This window comes from Octopus bimaculoides, chromosome 30 (assembly GCF_046866305.1).
Source record: "Octopus bimaculoides isolate indiv1 chromosome 30, ASM4686630v1, whole genome shotgun sequence".
Taxonomy (NCBI): Eukaryota; Metazoa; Mollusca; class Cephalopoda; order Octopoda; family Octopodidae; genus Octopus; species Octopus bimaculoides.
Genome location: NC_142957.1, coordinates 9,807,267 through 9,830,706, shown reverse-complemented (window position 1 = coordinate 9,830,706; position 23,440 = coordinate 9,807,267). Strand labels below are relative to the sequence as shown.

General features: G+C 38.1%; 1 protein-coding gene across 2 annotated transcripts; it reads right to left on the bottom strand.

Moving 5' to 3' along the window:
• Positions 1-3,608: 3,608 nt before the first annotated feature.
• Positions 3,609-23,343, bottom strand: LOC106874211 (lysosomal protective protein). 2 transcript variants are annotated; one of them, XM_089346021.1, is made up of 14 exons: positions 23,160-23,330; positions 17,317-17,509; positions 16,480-16,591; positions 14,990-15,037; positions 13,958-14,044; positions 13,314-13,469; positions 11,955-12,046; positions 10,257-10,347; positions 9,668-9,823; positions 8,194-8,336; positions 6,665-6,740; positions 6,079-6,165; positions 5,224-5,328; positions 3,609-4,376 (listed from the first exon to the last, which is right to left on the bottom strand). In XM_089346021.1, the coding sequence occupies exons 2-14, from the start codon at positions 17,499-17,501 to the stop codon at positions 4,293-4,295; spliced, it is 1,422 nt and encodes a 473-aa protein (XP_089202147.1). In that variant the 5' UTR covers positions 17,502-17,509; positions 23,160-23,330; the 3' UTR covers positions 3,609-4,292. The 2 variants fall into 2 exon arrangements, with proteins under 2 accessions (XP_089202147.1, XP_089202148.1); XM_089346022.1 differs by having other exon boundaries at positions 4,271-4,376; positions 23,213-23,343.
• Positions 23,344-23,440: the final 97 nt, after the last annotated feature.

Genomic DNA, 23,440 nt, shown 5'->3' with positions numbered 1-23,440 from the left:
CAGTATGGCCGCAGTTCAATGATTGCAACAAGTAAAAAACAACAACAAAGAAATAAAAAAATAAACAAAGAAAAATGTATTTCAATTACAAATTTTTATTTAACAAATTAAAAATGTTCATACAAAAGATCAACAGTCACTAATTAATTCATTAACCGGGATTCAATCATTGATTCATTTTATTTTTTATTGCACTAACGATTTATATTTCTCTTTCCAGATTTCAATATTTCCCACTGTATTTCAAACATGAATATAAAATGAGATCATGTGACAGGCTATGGGCTGGTTCTCATCATTTACATCATTATTTATTGACACACACACATATATATATATACATGTGTGCATATATATATACATCTGTATGTTTGTGTGTGCATATATATATATATAAGAATATGGCTGTATATATTTTTTTATATGAGAGTATAAAGATTCATACACGAAGCCTGTCGTGTATCATCATCATCATCATCATCATCACCATCATCACCATCATCGTTTAACGTCCGCTTTCCATGCTAGCATGGGTTGGACGATTTGACTGAGGACTGGTGCAACCGGATGGCTACACCAGGCTCCAATCTAATATATATATATATATGTATACGTTTGTGTGTCTGTGTTTGTCCCCCCACCACCATCGCTTGACAACCGATGTTGGTTTATCTGCGTTCCCGTAACTTAGCAGCTCGGCAAAAGAGAACCGATAGAATAAGTACTAAGGCTTACAAAAAATAAGTTCTGGGGTTGATTTGTTTGACTAAAAGGTGGTGCTCCAGCATGGCCGCAGTCAAATGACAGAAACAAATAAAAGAGTAAACACACACATATATATATATATATATATGTATGTATGTATGTTATGGTTATGCACACAGGAAAAATAGAACTCAAAACATGAGTAAAAGTATATTTTTATTAATCTTTAGCAGAAGCAACAGAGTGACTCGAGGGCAGAGAGTTTCATGCACTGATACTTTCCCAACTAGTTACAGGCTGAAGAATGTGCATGTATATATGTGTTTGTGTGTATATATGTGTGTATGTATCATCATCATCATTCAATGTCCGCCTTCCATGCTGGCTCGGTGGGATGGTTTGACAGGAGCTGGCCAAGCAGACTTCTGTAACTGTTTTGGCAGGATTTTTAAAGCTGGATGCCTTTCATGTGTGTGTGTGTGTGTGTGTATATATATATCTTAATATATAAATCTGAAGTTGTGTGTCTGTGTGAAGCCTTTTTGAAAGTTTATAGAAATCCACATTTTCCACTTTTTCGTAAAACTTTTTACATCAATGGAATTTTCTCGATCTGAACTTTCCAGTGCAGTAATTAGATTTTGTAAATTCCGTTTACTTTGTGTGATTTAAGGGAGATTTGGCTGTTGCTTCTAGCAACTTTTATATTTCATCCCTTCTACCTGGAACGCCATTCTTACACACGCGCTCAACATAAAAATATAGAGAGTAAGAGTGGGAGAGGGAGAGAGAGAGAAAGTGATACATACAACGTCATAGATTAAACTTTCATCTCAGTATTCTTTACCTATTTTTCATAACATAGATACGTAAAAACACACACAGCCACACATACATGACCTGTGACAACAACATACACATTGCTCTCAATCTCTATTCATTTCTCCCCTCTTCCTCTCTCGCTCTCTCAAACGTATACACGTGCAAGTAAACAATCATTCACATCGTGGTATATTTACAAAACATTGATGGCATAACTACAGAGTTGTATCCCCCAACTTTGGAAGGTCATAACTTTCATAAAAATGAAATTTTCTATGCATATATTATTTATTATGTAGATTCCAAATATACAAAAATTTTCGGTGAAAGTGTTTTGGAAGGGGGTGGGGTACAATATTCGGAAATTCCTCTTAACTTCCAGGAAAATGAATATTTTTTCATGAAATTTTGTACAAATGTACCTTGAGGTATGTACATTTCAAGCATGTAGGAATTTTGAAGGAAACAACTGCAGGTTATTTCTGAGAAGTGTTCCCCACTCGGTGGTGTTTCGGAGCAAGTCGTCCATATTTGTTTCATTTTTCTCTATTATGTGCTTATGTGCATCCTTAGATTTCTAATGAAGTAATAGGCAGTGAAGAGAAGCAGTCATAAGAAAACTTTTAACTACCCCTATTCCTTTCTCTCCCCCTCTCTACCTCTTCCTCTCTCGCTCTCTCAAAAGCATACACGTGCAAGTACACAATCATTCAGTAAAATATAACTCATGTTCGTCAATGTTTTGTAAATTTACCACAATTTTCACTAGGGTGTTAGGGTTAGGGTTTAGGATTAATGTTACGGTTATGTTTTTTAGGGTCAGGGTTAGTGTTAGGATTAGGGTTCGGTAATCGTGCGGGTGTTAATCTGAAAAATTACAGATATGTGAAAAGTACCGACCCTGCCATCTATTATAACTTTTGTTGTTCTGTTTAATATATACATAGATTATGCCTCCAAAGAAGAGAGTTTGCTGGGGAAAGACAGCAACCAGTTTAAAATGACAGCCACAGACTGCAGCAATTCACCACATTCCAGTAGTTACTTTGAACATAATGCAAAATGGTGCATCAACACCTTCTGCCCAATCTGATAGAATTCTGGCAAAACTGTTTAGCAACAAATCGCCAGCAATTGCTTCATCACAAATTGCCATCCTAGCTCCTGTGAAAAGGGATTACCCTGCTATGTATAATCAGGGCAGCGCAAAAAGTTGTTTTGCACAAGCATTTCTATAGCCAATTACACGGATGAAATTTACGTATGCTTAATAATTTTACGCAAAACAGCCTTCAGACTTTCCCTATTAATTTCATCGTCTTTTGAATTATGAACATATTTACATCATAAGGGTTTTTTCGTTGTAAGGCTTTCTTTTTTAGTTGACTTTCAGCTAGCAAGACTTATCGTAGATGGCATAATAAGTCACACCCGGACAAGGTCGGGTTATACTGCTAGTATATATATATATATATATATATTTTGTATTGTATTTTGGGATGGTCATTTTATTTATTATTTATTTTACCAAATAAGCACTATAACTATATATATATATATATATATATATATATTATTCGCTTGCTTGTTACTGTTATTTTATTATTTTAATGCCCGTCCATTGTCCGGAATATATATATATAGTTACAGATCTAGATATTGTAACACAGGCAGTCTACACTCAGCAAATACAGTCACAAACAGGCTAAAGAAAGGCACTAAAGAGGTGAATTAATTGCTGTTATTACTGCTTAATGAAAACAGACAGTTTTCAGTGAGACCCCTGACTACAACTTAAAGAAAGTCTCTGGGAGGGGAACGTAACAGGTGTTATTGCCAGAAATATGACTCCAAGAGACCAATTCTTCTTCAGTGTATCACCATTCTATTGAGTGTCCCATTCAGGACTCTAATAACAATAATATTAATTCTTTCTAACTTTGGTACAAGGCCCGCAATTATTTTGAGGGAAGGAGGAAGTTCATTACATAGACCCCCAGTATGTGACTGGTACTTATTTGAAGGAATACTACTTACCACCAGCTTGGTATCTTAATAATAATAACCATAGTCATTTCTAATTTTGGCATCAGTCAAAATACTTTGTTTTATTTGGCTATGTGCCTGTACGTTCTGAGTTCAAAACCTAAGCAGGTCAAAGAGGGATGTGACCTAACCAGGACACAAGTAAATGTAGACAGGTCTTACAAGATCTTAATATTATTATTATCATTATTATTATTACTAGTGTCACAATAGGGTTGACTAAATAAGTATTAGATAAGGACAAGGAGCCAGTTTAATCAACTAGAACCCTTTAAGACATTGCCCCAGCATGGGCTACAGCCAAACGACTGAAAGTAGTGGAATGTAAACAGGTAGTATATATGTGTGTGTATATGTGTACATATATGTGTATATATACATATATATATATATATATATATATATGTGTGTGTGTAGATATTGGATTGAAAGAGCCTTTTGGATGGAAAATGTTGAATAGTCGCATGGTAATATTTATAACTTTCAACAATTCCCAAAAAGAATTATCTCGTATTGGTTTGAAAGTTTTAAAATTCTTATGATGTTAACAAAATACAAACATACATACATATATATATATACATATATATATATATATATATATATATATATATATATATATAACAATACATATATGTGTCATTTACACACATTCACACACAATTTTGCTATTTAAAAGCTTCAAAAGAGAAAGATATATATCGTTATTCATACGTATTTTAAAATGGTTTGTTGTTGATGAAATGCGAGAAGAGTTGAAATGCTGGGATTGGTTTATCGGTTGGTACCATGTGACCAGCTCCCTAGAAAGAAAGAGAAAAACAAAATAAAACCACCAGAAAAACCCTTTGTAGGTATCAGTATACGGCACTGTGCAATGGAGACAAGTAAAAGAGTAAAAGAGAATATACACCTGAGCCACAATGTAGAAACATAATGATTAGACTTGCGTACAGGTATCGTTTTGACTGTTAGTATGGAGAGCAAGAGAGGGAGGGACTGAGCACCACATATTTGCTGTGCATAGTGCAATGCAATTTGTTGTTGTTGGCACTCCGTTGCTTTTGACATCGAGTTTTCATCATTTTACTTACAGGAGGAAGATATATGTTTCTGCCTTTCCTGATTGAAAGGATTGTCTTTTGCTATGATCCAAAAGAATGAAGCCTGTTCACTGACTTTAGTAAAGCTAACCTTAACCCTTTAGCATTTAAACCGGCCATATCCGGCCAAAAGTATTCTGCTTGTTTTATGTTCAAACTGGCCAAATCTGGTCTCTCACACCAACCCTACAATATCATTTTGAAAATTAACAGCTACCTCATCAAAATCTCATAGCAACAAGATAATGCATGATTAGTTCAAAACAATGTGGATGAAAAAGCATTAATTTTGGCAGCATAATGCAAACACTAAAGGGTTAAAGCTGTATTACTGCATAACAGTAATGAAAAAACCTTCATCTCAGTTCAGAAATCATTTAAGTATGCTTAACATAAAATGTGACACAAAGATACCAATACAATAGGTACCAGACTTAGACATAAAAGTAAGAATTGGAGTCAATATGTTTGACTAAAGTCCTTCAAGGCAATGCACTGGCATGGCTGCAGTTCAACGACTAAAAACAAGTAAATGAAGAAAACTCACCCGAACTGTAACAAATGTGACATTTTGAAACTGTTTGACAAATCCGGCAACTTGTTGGGAACCATCATTGCTGGTATAGTGCCAAGCTTTTCTTGGTGTAACAATCTGAATGGGTAAAATGGAAATTATTAAATGAAGAGGAACTGTTCATTTGGCACCAAAGACAGTTGTTGGTAATTAGTCTTTTAATATCTGGCATATAGGTCCAGACGTGGCTGTGGTGAGAAGTTTGCTTCCCAACCATATAGTTTTGGGTTCAGTCCCACCTTGAGCAATGTCTTCTGCTATAGCCCTGGACTGACCAAAGCTGTGAGGGTTCCAGTTGATCCGATCAAAAGAACAGCCTGCTCATGAAATTAACGTGCAAGTGGCTGAGCACTCCACAGACACGTGTACCCTTAACGTGGTTCTCGAGGATATTCAGCGTGACACAGTGTGACAAGGCTGACCCTTTGAATTACAGGCACAACAGAAACAGGAAGTAAGAGTGAGAGAAAGTTGTGGTGGAAGAGTACAGCAGGGTTCGCCACCATCCCCTGCCGGAGCCTCGTGGAGCTTTAGGTGTTTTCGCTCAATAAGCACTCACAACGCTCGGTCTGGGAATTGAAACCGCGATCCTATGACCGCGAGTCCGCTGCCCAAACCACTGGGCCATTGCGCTTCCACAAATTCTTTGTAATATTTAAAGTAATTGAAAGAAACACAAGGCATCTCAACAGAAATACAGTAATGAAAGGGTTAAACCAAATTGGTAAAAATATATTTTTGTTTATTCCATATGGTTTGTCTGTCATATTGACATGCACAGTGACACAAATTTGGGGGTTGTTTTCAAAGTTAAAGTGAAATACTCACTTTTAGTTTTAAGGAGTTTAGGAACCATTCATCTCCAAGGAAATTACAGGCCATATCCACATCACCGTTATATAACATGATTCTTTTCTATAAATACAAGAAATATATTATATACACATTATATCATCTACACAATATATTTTACATGAATATATATATATATATATATATATATAAAAATTAATATAAACAGTAGTTTGCAGTGTTTCGCCAAAATGGAGAATTACAAATGTCTCTAAATGCGACTAGGGTTAGCTGTAAAAATTTTGCCAAAACAGTCACAGATGTCTGGTGCAGGCTTTGGCTTGGCTGGCTCTTGTGGTACTGTCTCACCCATGCTAGCATGGAACACTGACGTTAAATGATGGTGATCATTACATTGTGGTGGAAGAGTACAGCAGGGTTCGCCACCGTCCCCCTGCTGGAGCCTCGTGGAGCTTTTAGGTGTTTTCACGCTCAATAAACACTCACAACGCCCGGTCTGGGAATCGAAACCGCGATCCTATGACCGCGAGTCTGCTGCCCTAACCACTGGGCCATTGCGCCTCCACATATACTCTATAATGACATAATAACAAACACTTACTTTTGCAGCGATGACCTTCAGGTACTGTAAAAACATGGTGCTGTAAAGTCGTTTGTAGCTTTGGCTGACTATGTTGCTGTAACAGTAAAATAAACTGGTGTCAGTTGTACAACAAAAGAGGAGGACCCAAGGCTTCAGGAAAGGTCCTTTATAGTGGAATAAATGAGGAGCAGATATGTAGGTGAAGAGGCTAAAATTAAGGATTTTAGCTAGAAGCTGGCCCAGATATATTTTCTGGTGAAGGTGAAGGGGCTAAAATTAAGGATTTTAGCTGGAAGCTGGCCCAGATATATTTTCTGGTGAAGGGGCTAAAATTAAGGATTTTAGCTGGAAGCTGGCCCACATATATTTTCATGTGTAGGTGAAGAGGCTAAAAATAAGGATTTTAGCTGGAAGCTGGTCCAGATATATTTTCTGGTGAAGGGGCTAAAATTAAGGATTTTAGCTGGAAGCTGGCCCAGATATATTTTCTGGTGAAGGTGAAGGGGCTAAAAATAAAGATTTTAGCTAGAAGCTGGCCCTGATATAATTTCATGTGTAGGTGAAGGAGCTAAAATTAAGGATTTTAGTCGGAAGCTGACCAGAGCATCTGTCTGGCTTCTGTGCCTGTGGCACGTAAATAGCACCATTTGAGCGTGATCGTTACCAACGTCGCCTTCCTGGCACTTGTACCGGTGGCACGTGAAAAGACATTCGAGCGAGATCGTTGCCAGTGCCACTGGACTGGCTCCTGTACAGGTGGCATGTAAAATACACCATTTTGAGCATGGCCATTGCCAGTACCGCCTGACTGGCCCTCGTGCCGGTGGCACGTAAAAGCACCCACTACACTCTCGGAGTGGTTGGCGTTAGGAAGGGCATCCAGCTGTAGAAACTCTGCCAAATCAGATTGGAGCCTGGTGTAGCTATCTGGTTTCACCAGTCCTCAGTCAAATCGTCCAACCCATGCTAGCATGGAAAGCGGACGTTAAACGATCATGATGATGATGATGATATATATATATATATATACACTCTCAGAGTGGTTGGCGTTAGGAAGGGCATCCAGCTGTAGAAACTCTGCCAAATCAGATGGGAGCCTGGTGTAGCCATCCGGTTTCACCAGTCCTCAGTCAAATCGTCCAACCCATGCTAGCATGGAAAGCGGACGTTAAACGATCATGATGATGATGATGATATATATATATATATATACACTCTCAGAGTGGTTGGCGTTAGGAAGGGCATCCAGCTGTAGAAACTCTGCCAAATCAGATTGGAGCCTGGTGCAGCCATCTGGTTTCACCAGTCCTCAGTCAAATCGTCCAACCCATGCTAGCAATGGAAAGCGGACGTTAAACGACGATGATGATGATGAAGGACCAAGAGGATGATGGGATGATCACAGCTAAGACATAAGTCTGTTGGTTGAGGGATGACCTTCACCTGAACCACAACACATGGTAGTTGTGTTGGTGCTGTTGTTGTTCAAGTCCAGTTTGGTCTTTATTAAATAGACACAAGCTGAAAGACATTGTCCAAAGAATTACCTGCAAAGATCCCAGCTTGTTACACTTGTCGGAATGTTTAAAGCTTTGCGGACATCATCACGACCAAAGTAGACCAAAGTGGCAGTACCATTAATACAAGGCGGCACAAGCTTCAGGTTCTTTGGGTCCATCATACGCAGTTCCTGAGAAGAGAGACAACAATAATAATGTTAATATCTAATGCAATAAGGATCTTGTAATAATAATAATAATAATAATAATAATAATAGTAGTTGTAATAATAATAATGGTTCCAAATTTTCGCACAAAGGCAGCCATTTTAGGGGAGGGGATGAGTCAATTACATTAACCCCAGTGTTTCACTGGTACTTAATTTATTGACCGCGAACGGATGAAAGACAAAGTTGACCTTGGTGGAATTTGAACTTAGAACGTAGCAGCACACGAAATACCACTAAGCATTTTACCTAGCGTGCTAACGATCCTGCCAGCTCGCTACCTTAATAATAATAATAATAATAATAATAATAATAAATGCCTGGATGCAGTAGCAGGCAGTGGCTCTCATGGCTTCTGATCTTAACTGATTGGAAGTGTTATAATGTACATTGTGTTGTCTTGGTATAAAAGATGGGCTACAGCAAATATTCTGCTCAATACCACAGATTTGCTAATGCCCTGATGCAGTACCAGGCAATGGCTCTCATGGCTTCTGATCTTAACTGATTGGAAGTGTTATAATGTACATTGTGTTGTCTTGGTATAAAAGATGGGCTACAGCAAATATTCTGCTCAATACCACAGATTTGCTTGTCAGTTGTTTGACCCTAACCAGTTGAGCATGTCCCTTAATGGCTGACGATATGTGCATCTCTGATCATGAGCAGAAGTAGTGGGGAAGCATCATAGCCATGTGTTGAGAGGAATTCTTTGGGGTTTGGATAATTCACCTTTGGAAACATGGATGTTTTGTTCAACAACCTTAAAACAAACCTTATTCGGGGACCTTTTGAGCAGGATGGGCTGCTCAACCTGAAGAAAATTCTCACTGGGCCCCACCTGCGAGGTCATGTGTTGTTTATCTTGAGATGAGATCACCATGTCGCACACATATGGTTGTGATGCAGGTGCGTGGCGTACCCTTATCAAACAAGTAGTCATGATGGGTATACTGGGCTTTGCATATTTGTACCTCAGTGTCATTTTGATGGCATGCGAATAATAACATAAATAATAATAATGGACTCTCCCATCAAAGATGATGTATAAGTGTTCAGTTTTTGCCGAACAACCTGCATGATTGATATGTTTATAGTGATCAAATATATGTGTTGGACATTAGCTCAGTCCCATCATCAAATTGATGTTGTCTGAACAGATGCACGGTGTGCCAGGCGTTAGGTGTCGAAGAGATTGCAGAGCAATTTTCTGCCCTGCCATCTCTTTTCCTAATAACGACAGACCGTGAGTCAAAGAGTCAAAAAGTGAAAGAGTCAAAGAAGTACCGTATTACCTGCCGTTGTTTGATAAACTGCGGGAAGTTGCGGAAGGAGTTACCCATGTCATGGTATTGTATAAAGCCTTCGGGTGTTTTGGTATTTTCACATTTAGCATACAGATTGTACATGTTGAGATCAGAGGCATAAATTGAATTGAGGGCTTTTCCTGCCTACAGAGAAAGAGAGAGAAAAAAAAATTCAGCGTGACACAGTGTGTGACAAGGCTGACCCTTTGAATTACAGGTACAACAGAAACAGGAAGAAAGAGTGAGAGAAAGTTGTGGTGAAAGAGTACAGCAGGGTTCACCACCATACCCTGCCGGAGCCTTGTGGAGCTTTAGGTGTTTTCGCTCAATGAACACTCACAACACCCCACCGGTCTGGGAATCGAAACTGCGATCCTATGACTGCGAATCCGCTGCCCTAACCACTGGGCCATTGCGCCTCCATGACACACACACATATACACAACATCTATATCAATATATGTATACACAGAGAAAGAGAGAGAGAGAGAGAGAGAGAGAGAGGAACACACAAAGACAGACAGACAGAGACAAACAGACAAGCATATATGAAGGAAATGTGATAAAAGTAACTTACATAGAAATTACACTGAGGAGATGGAAATTTCTCAACATAACACACAGTGGCGTTGGACCCACAGCAAGACGTCAGCAGGTTAGCATAGAGCCTGTGGAGGACAGACATAGTTTATTCTTTTAGCTTTCAGATTGCTTTGTCAAATGTAATGCTTATTTATTCACACTGTTCTGAATGAATCATGCAGGGGTGTCGTGTAGCTCCGGGGTTTTGACGACGCGACTGCTTATCTTTAAAATGACATTGTAGGGTAAGTGTGAGAGAGACCAGATCTGGCCAGTTGGAACATAAAGCAAGGTAGAATATTTGGGCCCCGATATGGTTGGTTTAAATGCTTAACCCTTTCGTTACTGTGTTTATTTTAAGATGCTCTGTGTTTCTTTCAATTACTTTAAATATAACAAAGAATTAGGTAAAATAACTCAGTTATCATTCAGCTAGTGTTAGGAACATAAATTGTGACTAAGGTTTAGTGGAAGATTTTAATTCAAAACTTATGAAAACAAGACATTTGTACTACAGAGAGCCAGAGGTGGTTTCAACCAGGTTGGTATCAAAAGGGTTAAGAATTGTTTCCCTATTATATATTCTAACCCTTTCGTTACTGTATTTCTTTCGAGATGCTCTGTGTTTCTTTCAATTAATTTTAAATATAACAAAGAATTTTGTAAAATAACTTAGTTATCATTCAAGCTAGTGTTAGGAACATAAATTGTGACTAAGGTTTGGTGGAAGATTTTAATTTAAAACTTATGAAAACAAGACATTTGTACTACAGAGCCAGAGCCGGTTTCAGCCGGGTTGGTAACGAAAGGGTTAAGGGTTAATATAGTGTGAAGCAGTGTTGGGAACCGGGACAAACTGATAGACATTAATGTGGAGCAAGGGTGGAGCTGAGCAGTAAAGAAAGGCACTATATAGTATAGAGGTGAGATGGTGGCCTTGAATCATCATCATCATCATCATCGTTTAACGTCCGCTTTCCATGCTAGCATGGGTTGGACGATTTGACTAAGGACTGGTGAAACCGGATGGCTACACCAGGCTCCAATCTGATTTGGCAGAGTTTCTACAGCTGGATGCCCTTCCTAACGCCAACCACTCCGAGAGTGTAGTGGGTGCTTTTACGTGTCACCCGCATGAAGGCCAGTCAGGCGGTACTGGCAACGGCCACGCTCGAAATGGTGTATTTTACGTGCCACCCGCACAAGAGCCAGTCCAGGGGCACTGGCAACGATCTCGCTCGAAAATCCTACAAAGGCCAGTCAGGCGGTACTGGCAACGGACGGCATATAGTATAGAGGTGAATATAGTAGAGTATAGACAATAGAAATGAAAAGGGCATTGAAAATATATTGTTCAATATAGAGCGGTAAAGATTGTTAAAAGAAGCGGTACTCTATTGTATAGAGACGGCAATGGTGGCTTTGAATATAGACAGTATATAGAATAGAGCCTCGAGAATGGATTTGGTCGACAAAAACTGGATGATGCCAGTTGTACATATTGTGTGTGTGTTTGTTTAGAGTTCTGCACTACGAAAGCTGTTAGCTATGAGGAGTGTTGTTGTTGTTGTCACTTTTGTGAACAAATCGTCTCCTTGCTCTCTACCAATTATGGTAATACTATTCGGTATTGGTGTGTAACATAACTAAATACTGCACTATAAACACCTACAGTCTTGGAGACCACACTTACTTTGAGCCATACAGGCCATGGTAATATCCAAAATACAAAACTGAAGCAGTGTTGATATTGTAATCACTCAATCCATTGCCAACAGCAAAACCCTGTAAATGAAATAATAACAATAATTATAATCATCATCATCATCATCATCGTTTAACGTCCGCTTTCCATGCTAGCATGGGTTGGACGATTTGACTGAGGACTGGTGAAACCGGATGGCAACACCAGGCTCCAATCTGATTTGGCAGAGTTTCTACAGCTGGAGCCCTTCCTAACGCCAACCACTCCGAGAGTGTAATAATAATGATAATAATAATGATAATAATAATACTTTCTACTATAGGCACAAGGCCTGAAATTTTGGAGGGAGGGGTTAAGTCGATTACATCGACCCCAGTGCGCAACAAATATACAGCAAATATTCTGCTCAGTACCACAGGTTCGCTTGTCAGTTGTTTGATCTTAACTAGTTGAGCATGTCCCTTACTGGCTGACGATATGTGCATCTCTGATCATGAGCAGTAGTAGTAGTAGGAGAGCATCATAGCCATGTGTTGAGAGGAATTCTTTGGGGTTTGAATAATTCACCTTTGGAAACATGGGTGTTTCGTTCATCGTCCTTAAAACAGAACTGCTTTATGAGTTCAATAAAGGCAACAATGTAATGGAAAGTGCGTGGAATATAAATGCTGTAGATGGGGACTGGACAATAAGTGTAAGCCAGTGTTAACGGTGGTTCCAGAAATTCCGAGCCAGAAAACTACAGCCTAGAAGACAAGCCTCATCCTTGAAGATCTATAGAGCTTGACGAGGATGTCCTGCAAACCCTAGTGGAACAAAATCCTACCATAACTGTTGAGGAACAAGCAGAGAAGCTTGGATTTGGTCATTCAAGTCAGCGCTAGAAGAAGAACGACCATCTTTGGTTTCAAGACAAAAGGTGTTCTTCCATCAGGATAATACGGTGCGGCCACATACGGTGAGGATGATATTCCAAAGGCTGGAGCAGTTTGAATGGGAAACAATGCCACACCCATCATAGCTCTCCAGATATTACCCCATCTGATTATCATTTATTCCACAGTCTTCAAAATCATTTGGATGGAAAAAATATGAATTGTGTAGATGAGGTCAGAACAGTACGGGAGGAGTATTTTTCGTGATGGACAAGTGACTTTTGGAAGAGGGGCCTTGCAATTCTACCAGATAGATGGAAGAGCATTGTAGAAAATGAAGGAGAGTATATTTTAGATTAAAAAAGAACTTTGTTTATCTTAATTTTGAAAAATAAAAGAAGTATAAAAAATACAGATTATTTATGGGAGGGGTTTATGGGATGACCCAATACAATGGTAACAAAGTAGTCACCTGGAAGTTGATGCTGGGCTCACCAAGCAGACGTTCAGAGAGCGTAGGAACATAGATACCACCATAGCTTTCACCTGTGACGAAAAACTCCCGACCATTATACTCTGGGAATTTCTTGAAGAAACTTTTCAGGGCAGCAAGATTGTTCAGAGAAGTCTGGAAATAACAGAGACAGGAGAGGTATGAGTGAAGAATCATTGAGAATGGATTTTAAAACTCCACACAAGTATAACAAGCTAGTATAACAAGCTTGGGACATAAAATAGGTTTGTATAAAGACACATGGCTCTGTAAGAGTGTTGAGCTTACAATCGTGCAGTAGTGAGTTCGATTGCTGGACCGGGCTGTGTGTTGTGTTCTTGAGCAAGACACTTTATTTCAAGTTGCTCCAGTTTACTTAGCTGTAGAAATGAGCCTCTCCGCTGGCTCTATGGCTACAAACTTCTTGATTAAAAGTGGTCTGATTCAAAACGATCGTCAAATTTTCATGTTAATTCATGTTCAAAACACCAGCTTAATAGTGACAAAGTATTTTTCCTAAATTCTTCATTATAACGTACACATAAAGCCAACAATTTGCACACACACACACACACACACACACACACACACACACACAGAGCCAATATTACAAATATATAAACCTGGTCATCATCAGTGGTGTAATTTTTATCGTCTGAATAAGAGAAACCAACTCCTGCCGGGGCCTCCAGATACAGGACGTTTGCAATCTGAAAAAATGTAAATAAACATATAATAATAATAATAATAATAATAATAATAATAATAATAGCGAAACGGGCTGATTACTACCTAGCTCAGATACCAGGAAACCCCAAAATGGCTGAAGTTCAAAAGATAGTGCTCATGGGAACTGCCCATATCCTACGTAAAATACTGTCTATGTGATCTCAAATTTTAAAGCAAACACATAATTTTCTTATGGTTTCTTAAATATTCACTTGAACAAAACTGTACAAATCCAAATATATGGTACCCTAGGCATAACACCCACATGAACTTCTAACTTGTTGTCTCTTGAGGTCTCTGGGTGAGACTTGGATCCAACTTGTACAAATGCAAAACAAAAGTCAAACATAAAATAATAAAAATAATAATAATAATAATAATAATAATAATAATAACAACAACAACAAGAGCACTCAGAGAGCGCAAACCTCCACTAAGGCAACACCAACGTCCTCACAACGATTAGCCAGAGATGATTTTTAAAATGAGAATATCTGAAATAAACTTGACTGCTCTCTGAAACCGACCACTCTCAGAAATTAAGTAAAAAAAAGCAGAAAAATAATCCAGAATCCTTGTCCGTTACTGGATTGATCCCCAAATCTAATCAGTTTGTGCCAGTCACAAGGCCAAACATCCCTGAAAGTTTCATCCGAATCCATCCAGCGGTTCTTGAGATATCTTGTCCACGGACAAACAAACAAACAACACTGAAAACAATACCTCCAACTTCGCTAAGGCGAAGGTAATATTAATAATAATCCTTTCTACTATAGGTACAAGGGTTGCAATTTTGTGGGAGGAGACTAGTTAGTTATATCGACCCCTGTATGTAACTGGTACTTATTTTATCAACCCCACCAAAAAAGGATTTTATATTCTAATGATTTCAGCCAGCTCACTGTCTTGATAATAATAAGATTTACCTTGTTCCAGCTGTGAGGATTATATTCTAAAGAAGTGTCATCTTTAATCTGGAGATGCAGCATTCATGAAAAAGAAAGGGGAAAGAAATTTTTTTTTTAATGTTAATTAGATGAATCAAAAAAAAAAACCCAATTAATTATTAATAAACCAATTAATCCATCGAGTGGCTGTGTAGTAAGTAGCTTGCTTACCAACCACATGGTTCTGGGTTCATTCCCACTGCGTGGCACCTTGGGCGAGTGTCTTCTACTATAGCCTCGGGCCGACCAAAGCCTTGTGAATGGATTTGGTAGACGGAAACTGAAAGAAGCCTGTCATATATATATATCTATATATATATATATATATATATATATATATATATATATATATATGTATGTATGTGTGTGTGTGCGTGTGTGTATATATATATATATATATATCCATATATATATATATATATATATATATATATATATATATATATATATATATCTCCATATATATATATATATATTATATATCCATATATATATATATATATATCTCCATATATATATATATATATATCTCCATATATATATATATATATATATATATATATATATATATATATATATATATATCCATATATATATTTCCATATATATATTATATATCCATATATATATTATATATCCATATATATATATATATATATATATCCATATATATATTATATATCCATATATATATTATATATCCATATATATATATTATATATCCATATATATATTATATATCCATATATATATATATATATATATATATATATCCATATATATATATATATATATATATCCATATATATATATTATATATCCATATATATATTATATATCCATATATATATATATATATATATATCCATATATATATATTATATATCCATATATATATCCATATATATATATATTATATATCCATATATATATATTATATATCCATATATATATATTATATATCCATATATATATATTATATATCCATATATATATATATATATATATATATATATATATATATTATATATCCATATATATATATATATATATATATATATATATATATATATACATATATATATATATATATATATATATATAGGCGTAGGAGTGGCTGTGTGGTAAGTAGCTTGCTTACCAACCACATGGTTCTGGGTTCATTCCCACTGCGTGGCACCTTGGGCGAGTGTCTTCTACTATAGCCTCGGGCCGACCAAAGCCTTGTGAGTGGATTTGGTAGACAGAAAACTATGGATACTACAATGTAGTATCAAAAAGTTCCTGGACTAATTCTGTAACACACTAATAGATGGCAGTACATGGTTGTGTGCACAAGGAGAGCTAGCATCAAAACTTGGCTGCAATTCAGTGACTGAAACAAATGAATGATAAAAGACAGGTCTACTGAATAAAGTCTGACCCGGGGTTAAACAACAACATGATCCATTGCTTGTATCAATACTTACCCTGTAGGGCCCATGTTCAGTCAGCACAGCTAGCATTGAGCTACACCCTGGACCTCCATTCATCCACAAAACCAAGGGGTCAGTTTTGGGGTTCTGTTGAGATTCCACTAACCTTTTTTAGGGAGAGAAAAAAAGAGCAAAATTATATTTGAGACAGAGAGAGAGAGAGGAGGGATAGATAGATAGAGAGAGAGGGGGGGAAGAGATGGAGAGAGAGAGAGGGGGAAGAGATGGAGAGAGAAAGAGGGCAGAAAGAGACCGAGAGAATAAGTACCAAGTTTAAAAATAAGAAAATAACTACTGAGGTCAACTTATGTGACTGCGTGGCCCCTTGGTCAAGTGTCTTATACTATAGCCTTGGGCTGACCAAAGCCCTGTGAGCAGATTTTGGTTGAGGGGAACTGAAAGAAGCCCATCGAACATGTATATCTATGTGTGCATGTCTTTGCATTTGTTTCCCCCACCCCCATTGCTTGACAACCGATGTTGGTGTGTTTATGTCTTTATGACTTAGTGGTTCGGCAAAACAGACAGAAAGAATAAAATACTAGGCTTACAAAGAATAAGTTCTGGACTTGATTTCTTCAACTAACAAACCCTTTAAGGTGGTGCTCCAGCATGGCCACAGTCGAACAAGTAAAAGAATAAAAGATAAAAAGTAGGAAAGATTGGATAAATACCCTATGGCTGAAATGATGCCCTATTTTTTTTCACAATACCCTATTTTTTCAATGGATAATACCCTATTTTCTTCAGCATTATGGCTGAAAAAATAGAAAGGCAGGATGGTCACATCAAGAAAGTTTTTGATTGTAGTTATGAAAGCCTTTTACTCACCAATAATGAAGGTGACGTCCAGAAACGCCATCTAAGTACCCTGAATATTGCTGAAACATGGGTTGTTTCTTCAGACCAGGCAGACTCTGGATGAGGTCTTCATGAGCAGCAGCAGTGGCTGTTGTGACGAGGGCCACACCTACCACCAACACCTGTAGCAGAGCCCCCGCTGAACTGACTTTCATGTTAGAATCTGAAAAGAGGATTAAAAAAATTAAAAAGTTTCATTTTGGAAAAGAATGGTTCATCTTTTTTTGCTGGAATCTGAAAGGATATAAAAAAATAGCTGCATAGTGTTAAAAAGCATGGAAATATATCAGCTGTAGATGAAAACTGTCTAACAGCAGCTGCAGAATTTGGGGATAGTGAGTAGCTGTTTTCTAATATTCAACCACTGTAAAGGAGTTCTGATTAGAGGGAGATTTGGCTGTTATTTCTAGCAAGCCGAGCAGCAACACAGTCTCCCTTCCTTCAAACTTTGGTATTTCTAATATTCAACCACTGTAAAAGAGTTCTGATTAGAGGGAGATGTGGCTGTTATTTCTAGCAAGCCGAGCAGCAACACAGTCTCCCTTCTGTCAAACTTTGGTATTTCTAATATTCAACCACTGTAAAAGAGTTCTGATTAGAGGGAGATGTGGCTGTTATTTCTAGCAAGCCGAGCAGCAACACAGTCTCCCTTCTGTCAAACTTTGGTATTTCTAATATTCAACCACTGTAAAGGAGTTCTGATTAGAGGGAGATTTGGCTGTTATTTCTAGCAAGCCGAGCAGCAACACAGTCTCTCTTCCTTCAAACTTTGGTATTTCTAATATTCAACCACTGTAAAAGAGTTCTGATTAGAGGGAGATGTGGCTGTTATTTCTAGCAAGCCGAGCAGCAACACAGTCTCCCTTCTGTCAAACTTTGGTATTTCTAATATTCAACCACTGTAAAAGAGTTCTGATTAGAGGGAGATGTGGCTGTTATTTCTAGCAAGCTGAGCAGCAACACAGTCTCCCTTCCTTCAAACTTTGGTATTTCTAATATTCAACCACTGTAAAAGAGTTCTGATTAGAGGGAGATTTGGCTGTTATTTCTAGCAAGCCGAGCAGCAACACAGTCTCCCTTCCTTCAAACTTTGGTATTTCTAATATTCAACCACTGTAAAAGAGTTCTGATTAGAGGGAGATGTGGCTGTTATTTCTAGCAAGCCGAGCAGCAACACAGTCTCCCTTCTGTCAAACTTTGGTATTTCTAATATTCAACCACTGTAAAAGAGTTCTGATTAGAGGGAGATGTGGCTGTTATTTCAAGCAAGCTGAGCAGCAACACAGTCTCCCTTCCTTCAAACTTTGGTATTTCTAATATTCAACCACTGTAAAAGAGTTCTGATTAGAGGGAGATGTGGCTGTTATTTCTAGCAAGCCGAGCAGCAACACAGTCTCCCTTCTGTCAAACTTTGGTATTTCTAATATTCAACCACTGTAAAAGAGTTCTGATTAGAGGGAGATGTGGCTGTTATTTCAAGCAAGCTGAGCAGCAACACAGTCTCCCTTCCTTCAAACTTTGGTATTTCTAATATTCAACCACTGTAAAAGAGTTCTGATTAGAGGGAGATTTGGCTGTTATTTCTAGCAAGCCGAGCAGCAACACAGTCTCCCTTCCTTCAAACTTTGGTATTTCTAATATTCAACCACTGTAAAAGAGTTCTGATTAGAGGGAGATGTGGCTGTTATTTCTAGCAAGCCGAGCAGCAACACAGTCTCCCTTCTTTCAAACTTTGGTATTTCTAATATTCAACCACTGTAAAAGAGTTCTGATTAGAGGGCGATGTGGCTGTTATTTCTAGCAAGCTGAGCAGCAACACAGTCTCCCTTCCTTCAAACTTTGGTATTTCTAATATTCAACCACTGTAAAAGAGTTCTGATTAGAGGGAGATTTGGCTGTTATTTCTAGCAAGCCGAGCAGCAACACAGTCTCCCTTCCTTCAAACTTTGGGATTTCTAATATTCAACCACTGTAAAAGAGTTCTGATTAGAGGGAGATGTGGCTGTTATTTCTAGCGAGCTGCACAGCAACACAATATCCCTTCAAACTTTGGTATTTCTAATAATCAACCAGGTTCCTTAGTTACCACACCACTCTAGGTTAAATAAAAGCAACAAATGGTCTTTGTGAGATAATATTTATATAAATTTTTATGCCAACAAAACCAGCTGCTACAATTTCCTCAAATCACTTAACATAACTAACTTTTCCTGTTTGCTTTGAAACAAAAGGTTAAGCTGACCAGAAAATGTCGCTGTTGAAAGCACTGCCTGGAACAAAATGTGGGATGGGCTTGGTTGCAGCACATTTTATCACAGGCCTTGAAAGAAATGAAACCAGTATATTTAGCCGGATGTGCAATGTTAGTGTGCATGTATAAGGTGTAAGCACCTTGAGGAGAGAAAAGACGGGAATAAGCTGTATCAGATGTGGTGTGCAAGAGAGATATGATTGTGTTGGTACGGTTATGTGATGCATATGCACAAGGACAGCTGTGTAAAGAGGTGCCGATCTCTAACTGTGGAGGGAACCTGGAGAAGAGGTAAACCCAAGAAGACGAGGTCTGGCCAAGTCAAAATGGTTTTTTGGTATTCTTCCTGTCTACTTGGAGAGTTTTAAACATAGTTATATAAATATGTCGTTCTGTTGAAATGTAATTTCATTAAATTTCTATATCTTTGTGCAGCTGAGGATTGCTCTGCATTTTGTTGGCACTCCGTCGCTTACAACGTCGAGGGTTCCAGTTGATCCGATCAACGGAACAGCTTGCTCGTGAAATTTACGTGCAAGTGGCTGAGCACTCCACAGACACGTGTACCCTTAACGTAGTTCTCGGGGGATATTCAGCGTGACACAGAGTGTGACAAGGCTGACCCTTTGAATTACAGGCACAAACAGAAACAGGAAGAAAGAGTGAGAGAAAGTTGTGGTGAAAGAGTACAACAGGGTTCGCCACCATCCCCTGCCGGAGCCTCGTGGAGCTTTAGGTGTTTTCGCTCAATAAACACTCACAACACCTGGTCCGGGAATCGAAACCGCGATCCTATGACTGCGAGTCCGCTTGCCCTAACCATTGGGTCATTGCACCTCCATGCTCTGCATTTTATACTTGATATAATGTTCACATTGCTTTATTAAATGGAGTCGCATGAAACGATCATACTGCATTAACTATGGATAGCCTTGTTGCTTATTTTGATTTTAATCACCTATATATATGTGTGTGTTTGTGTTTCTGTTTGTCCTCTACTGTAGCGAAGGACGTTATCACCAAATATTGTCCGAACAAACTCAAATGGACTCTACCTGTTGCACAGTGCATAAATAATCAGTGAAGCTATGCAGTTGCTGAGTGGTACCTGCGTGAGTGGAAACAATCCCTTGGAAGGCTTCCACTCTGATAATTTGATGATAGGGGTGAACTGAGAGTATTAAGAGCTCTCGGGCATAACTGTTTACCAGGTTCCTTAGCATTGCTTTAGTAGCGTTAACATGTAGAGTGCATGCCACTCATAGCTCCGGGCCCTCGGGCAGTGCTCGATTGAGCGACGGCTCAGTCTGTTTTACTCTTTTACTTGTTTCAGTCTTTTGACTGTGGCCATGCTGGAGCACCGCCTTTTAGTCAAGCAAATCGACCCCAGGACTTATTCTTTGGAAGCCCAGTACTTATTCTATCGAGCTCTTTTTGCTGAACCGCTAAGTTACGGGGACGAAAACACACCAGCATTGATTGTCAAGCGATGTTGGGGGGACAAACACAGACACACAAACATATATATACATATATATACGATGGGCTTCTTTCAGTTTCCGTCTACCAAATCCACTCACAAGGCTTTGGTTGGCCCAAGACTATAGTAGAAGACACTTGCCCAAGGTGCTGCGCAGTGGGAATGAACCCAGAAGCATGTGGTTGGTAAGCAAGCTACTTACCACACAACCACTCCTGCGCCTATGATGATATAAAGAGAATAATGGGGTCAGAATAGAGAAGGAGACTGTGATCAAGAATGGAATGGATGAGATGCTGTGGTTAGCAGATAAAAAGCAACATCTGACAATCTTGCTGGTCAAGGTGATAGAGGTGACATAGGTACAGGGGCGTCTGTGTGGTAAGGAGCTTGTTTCTCAAACGCATGGGTCTGGGTTCAGTCCCACAGTGCAGCACCTTGGGCAAGTGTTTCATCTACTATAGCTACAGGCCGACCAAAGCCTTGTGAGTGGATTTGAAAGGTGGAAACTGGAAAGAGCATTGGAGAGAAAAGAGAAAAGAAAAGAAAAGAAAAGAAAAAAACACCTCCACTACTGGACATGTACTTTATATTTACCAGCCCCCGAATGCATGGAGGGGAAAGTTAACACAGAAAGCTAGAACTACCGTAAGGTGATTACTTTTAAGATGATTTTAGCAATTCCATAAGTTCACTGTCTTATGTACAAATGGGGGGGGGGTGTAACACAGACATATAATCCATTAATTAATGCAATTTATTGATTATAGATTAGTTCTAGTAATAAATCGCATATAGATAGATAGATAGATGGTTAGATAGATAGATCGATCGATAGATAGATGGTTTTATAGATAGATCGATAGATAGATGGTTAGATAGATAGATCGATAGATAGATCGATAGATAGATCGATCGATAGATTGATAGATCGATAGATGGTTAGATAGATAGATGGCTAGATAGATAGATGGTTAGATAGATAGATCGATCGATCGATGGTTAGATAGATAGATCGATCGATCGATGGTTAGATAGATAGATCGATCGATCGATGGTTTGATAGATAGATCGATCGATCGACAGATAGATAGATAGGCAGATAGATGATGTATGTGTGTGAGTAAAGTGTTTGTGTGTACGTTTGAGTTTATAAACCGTAAAAAAAAGTTTTTAAAAGGGCAAAATAAGGTGTGTGCATTCGGCCGTAACGGATATATAATACCGTATACATCGATTGATATACCCACTCTATTGACAGATGTATTGAGTGCGCTTTTCCCTGACTTATGGGCTTTTAGTGATGGATATATAATATAAAAAATCCGAGTTTTTTTTCTTTTTCTTAGTGAAAAATCGTGCGGGTGTTAATATAAAAATATCGTACATTTTCGGATTTTACATGCACATATATATATATCATCAATACATATTGTAAAGCTGAGTTTGTGTGTGTGTGTGTGTGTGTGAGTGAGTGTTGCATCTATAGAAATCCACCCCTTACAATATAGCAATCTGGGAGTCGCACCGATGGATTCCTCATGGTTGAAAATACCCGGAATCGGCCATTTATATATATATATATATATATATATATATATATATATATATATATATATATATATACATATATATATATATATATTGCGGCATAACTACAGGGTTTTACCCCCCAGACTTTGGGAGGTCATAACTTTCAGAAAAATGAAAACCCTGTAGTTATGCCTATATTGCTTCCTAAGACGTACCATCTTCCCCAGTCATTTCCAATCCCTCCTTTACGGAAAAGGCCGATCAGATGTAAACAAAACCAACGGCGGTGCTCCACCATAGCCGTAGTCACATGACTGAAACAAGTCAAGCAATAAAGGTCTATGCCATTTTAACCCCGAGCAAGGCTGGGTATCTCTGCTAGTATATATGTATATATATACCTTTACTCTATGTACAGCCCTTGTGGCTAATTGTATGAAATATAGTATATATATATATATATATATATATATATATATATATATATATATATATATTAATAAATATATATATATATATATATATATATATTAATAAAGGCTGACTTACCAAGAATTTTTGGCAAAAATAAAAAGAAAGAATGAAATCTAATGTATTCCTGCCTGTGAAATTGTATCAGCAACTGTTATTTCTTTTGTCTCTTACGTCTATCTGACTCACTCCCGCATTTCAACTTGCAGCCTGAGTTCTTCTCACCGCAGTTAGAGTCTTTATATTGGTGTGCGTGTGCGCGCACGTTTAAAGTATATCACGTGAGTGTGTGTGTGTGTGTGTGTGTGTGTGTGTGTGTGTTTGATTTGGGAAGTGGTTGTGTCTCTGTGTCGGCTCAC

Excerpts from the sequence above, each read along its gene's own strand:
- LOC106874211 (XM_089346022.1), bottom strand. The coding sequence starts at position 17,501 with ATGAAAGTCAGTTCAGCGGGGGCTCTGCTACAGGTGTTGGTGGTAGGT. Across the intron at positions 12,047-13,313 it reads AGCCCAGCATCAACTTCCAG|GGTTTTGCTGTTGGCAATGG; the intron begins GTGACTACTTTG and ends TTTCATTTACAG. Across the intron at positions 10,348-11,954 it reads CATGGCCTGTATGGCTCAAA|GCTCTATGCTAACCTGCTGA; the intron begins GTAAGTGTGGTC and ends TGTCCTCCACAG.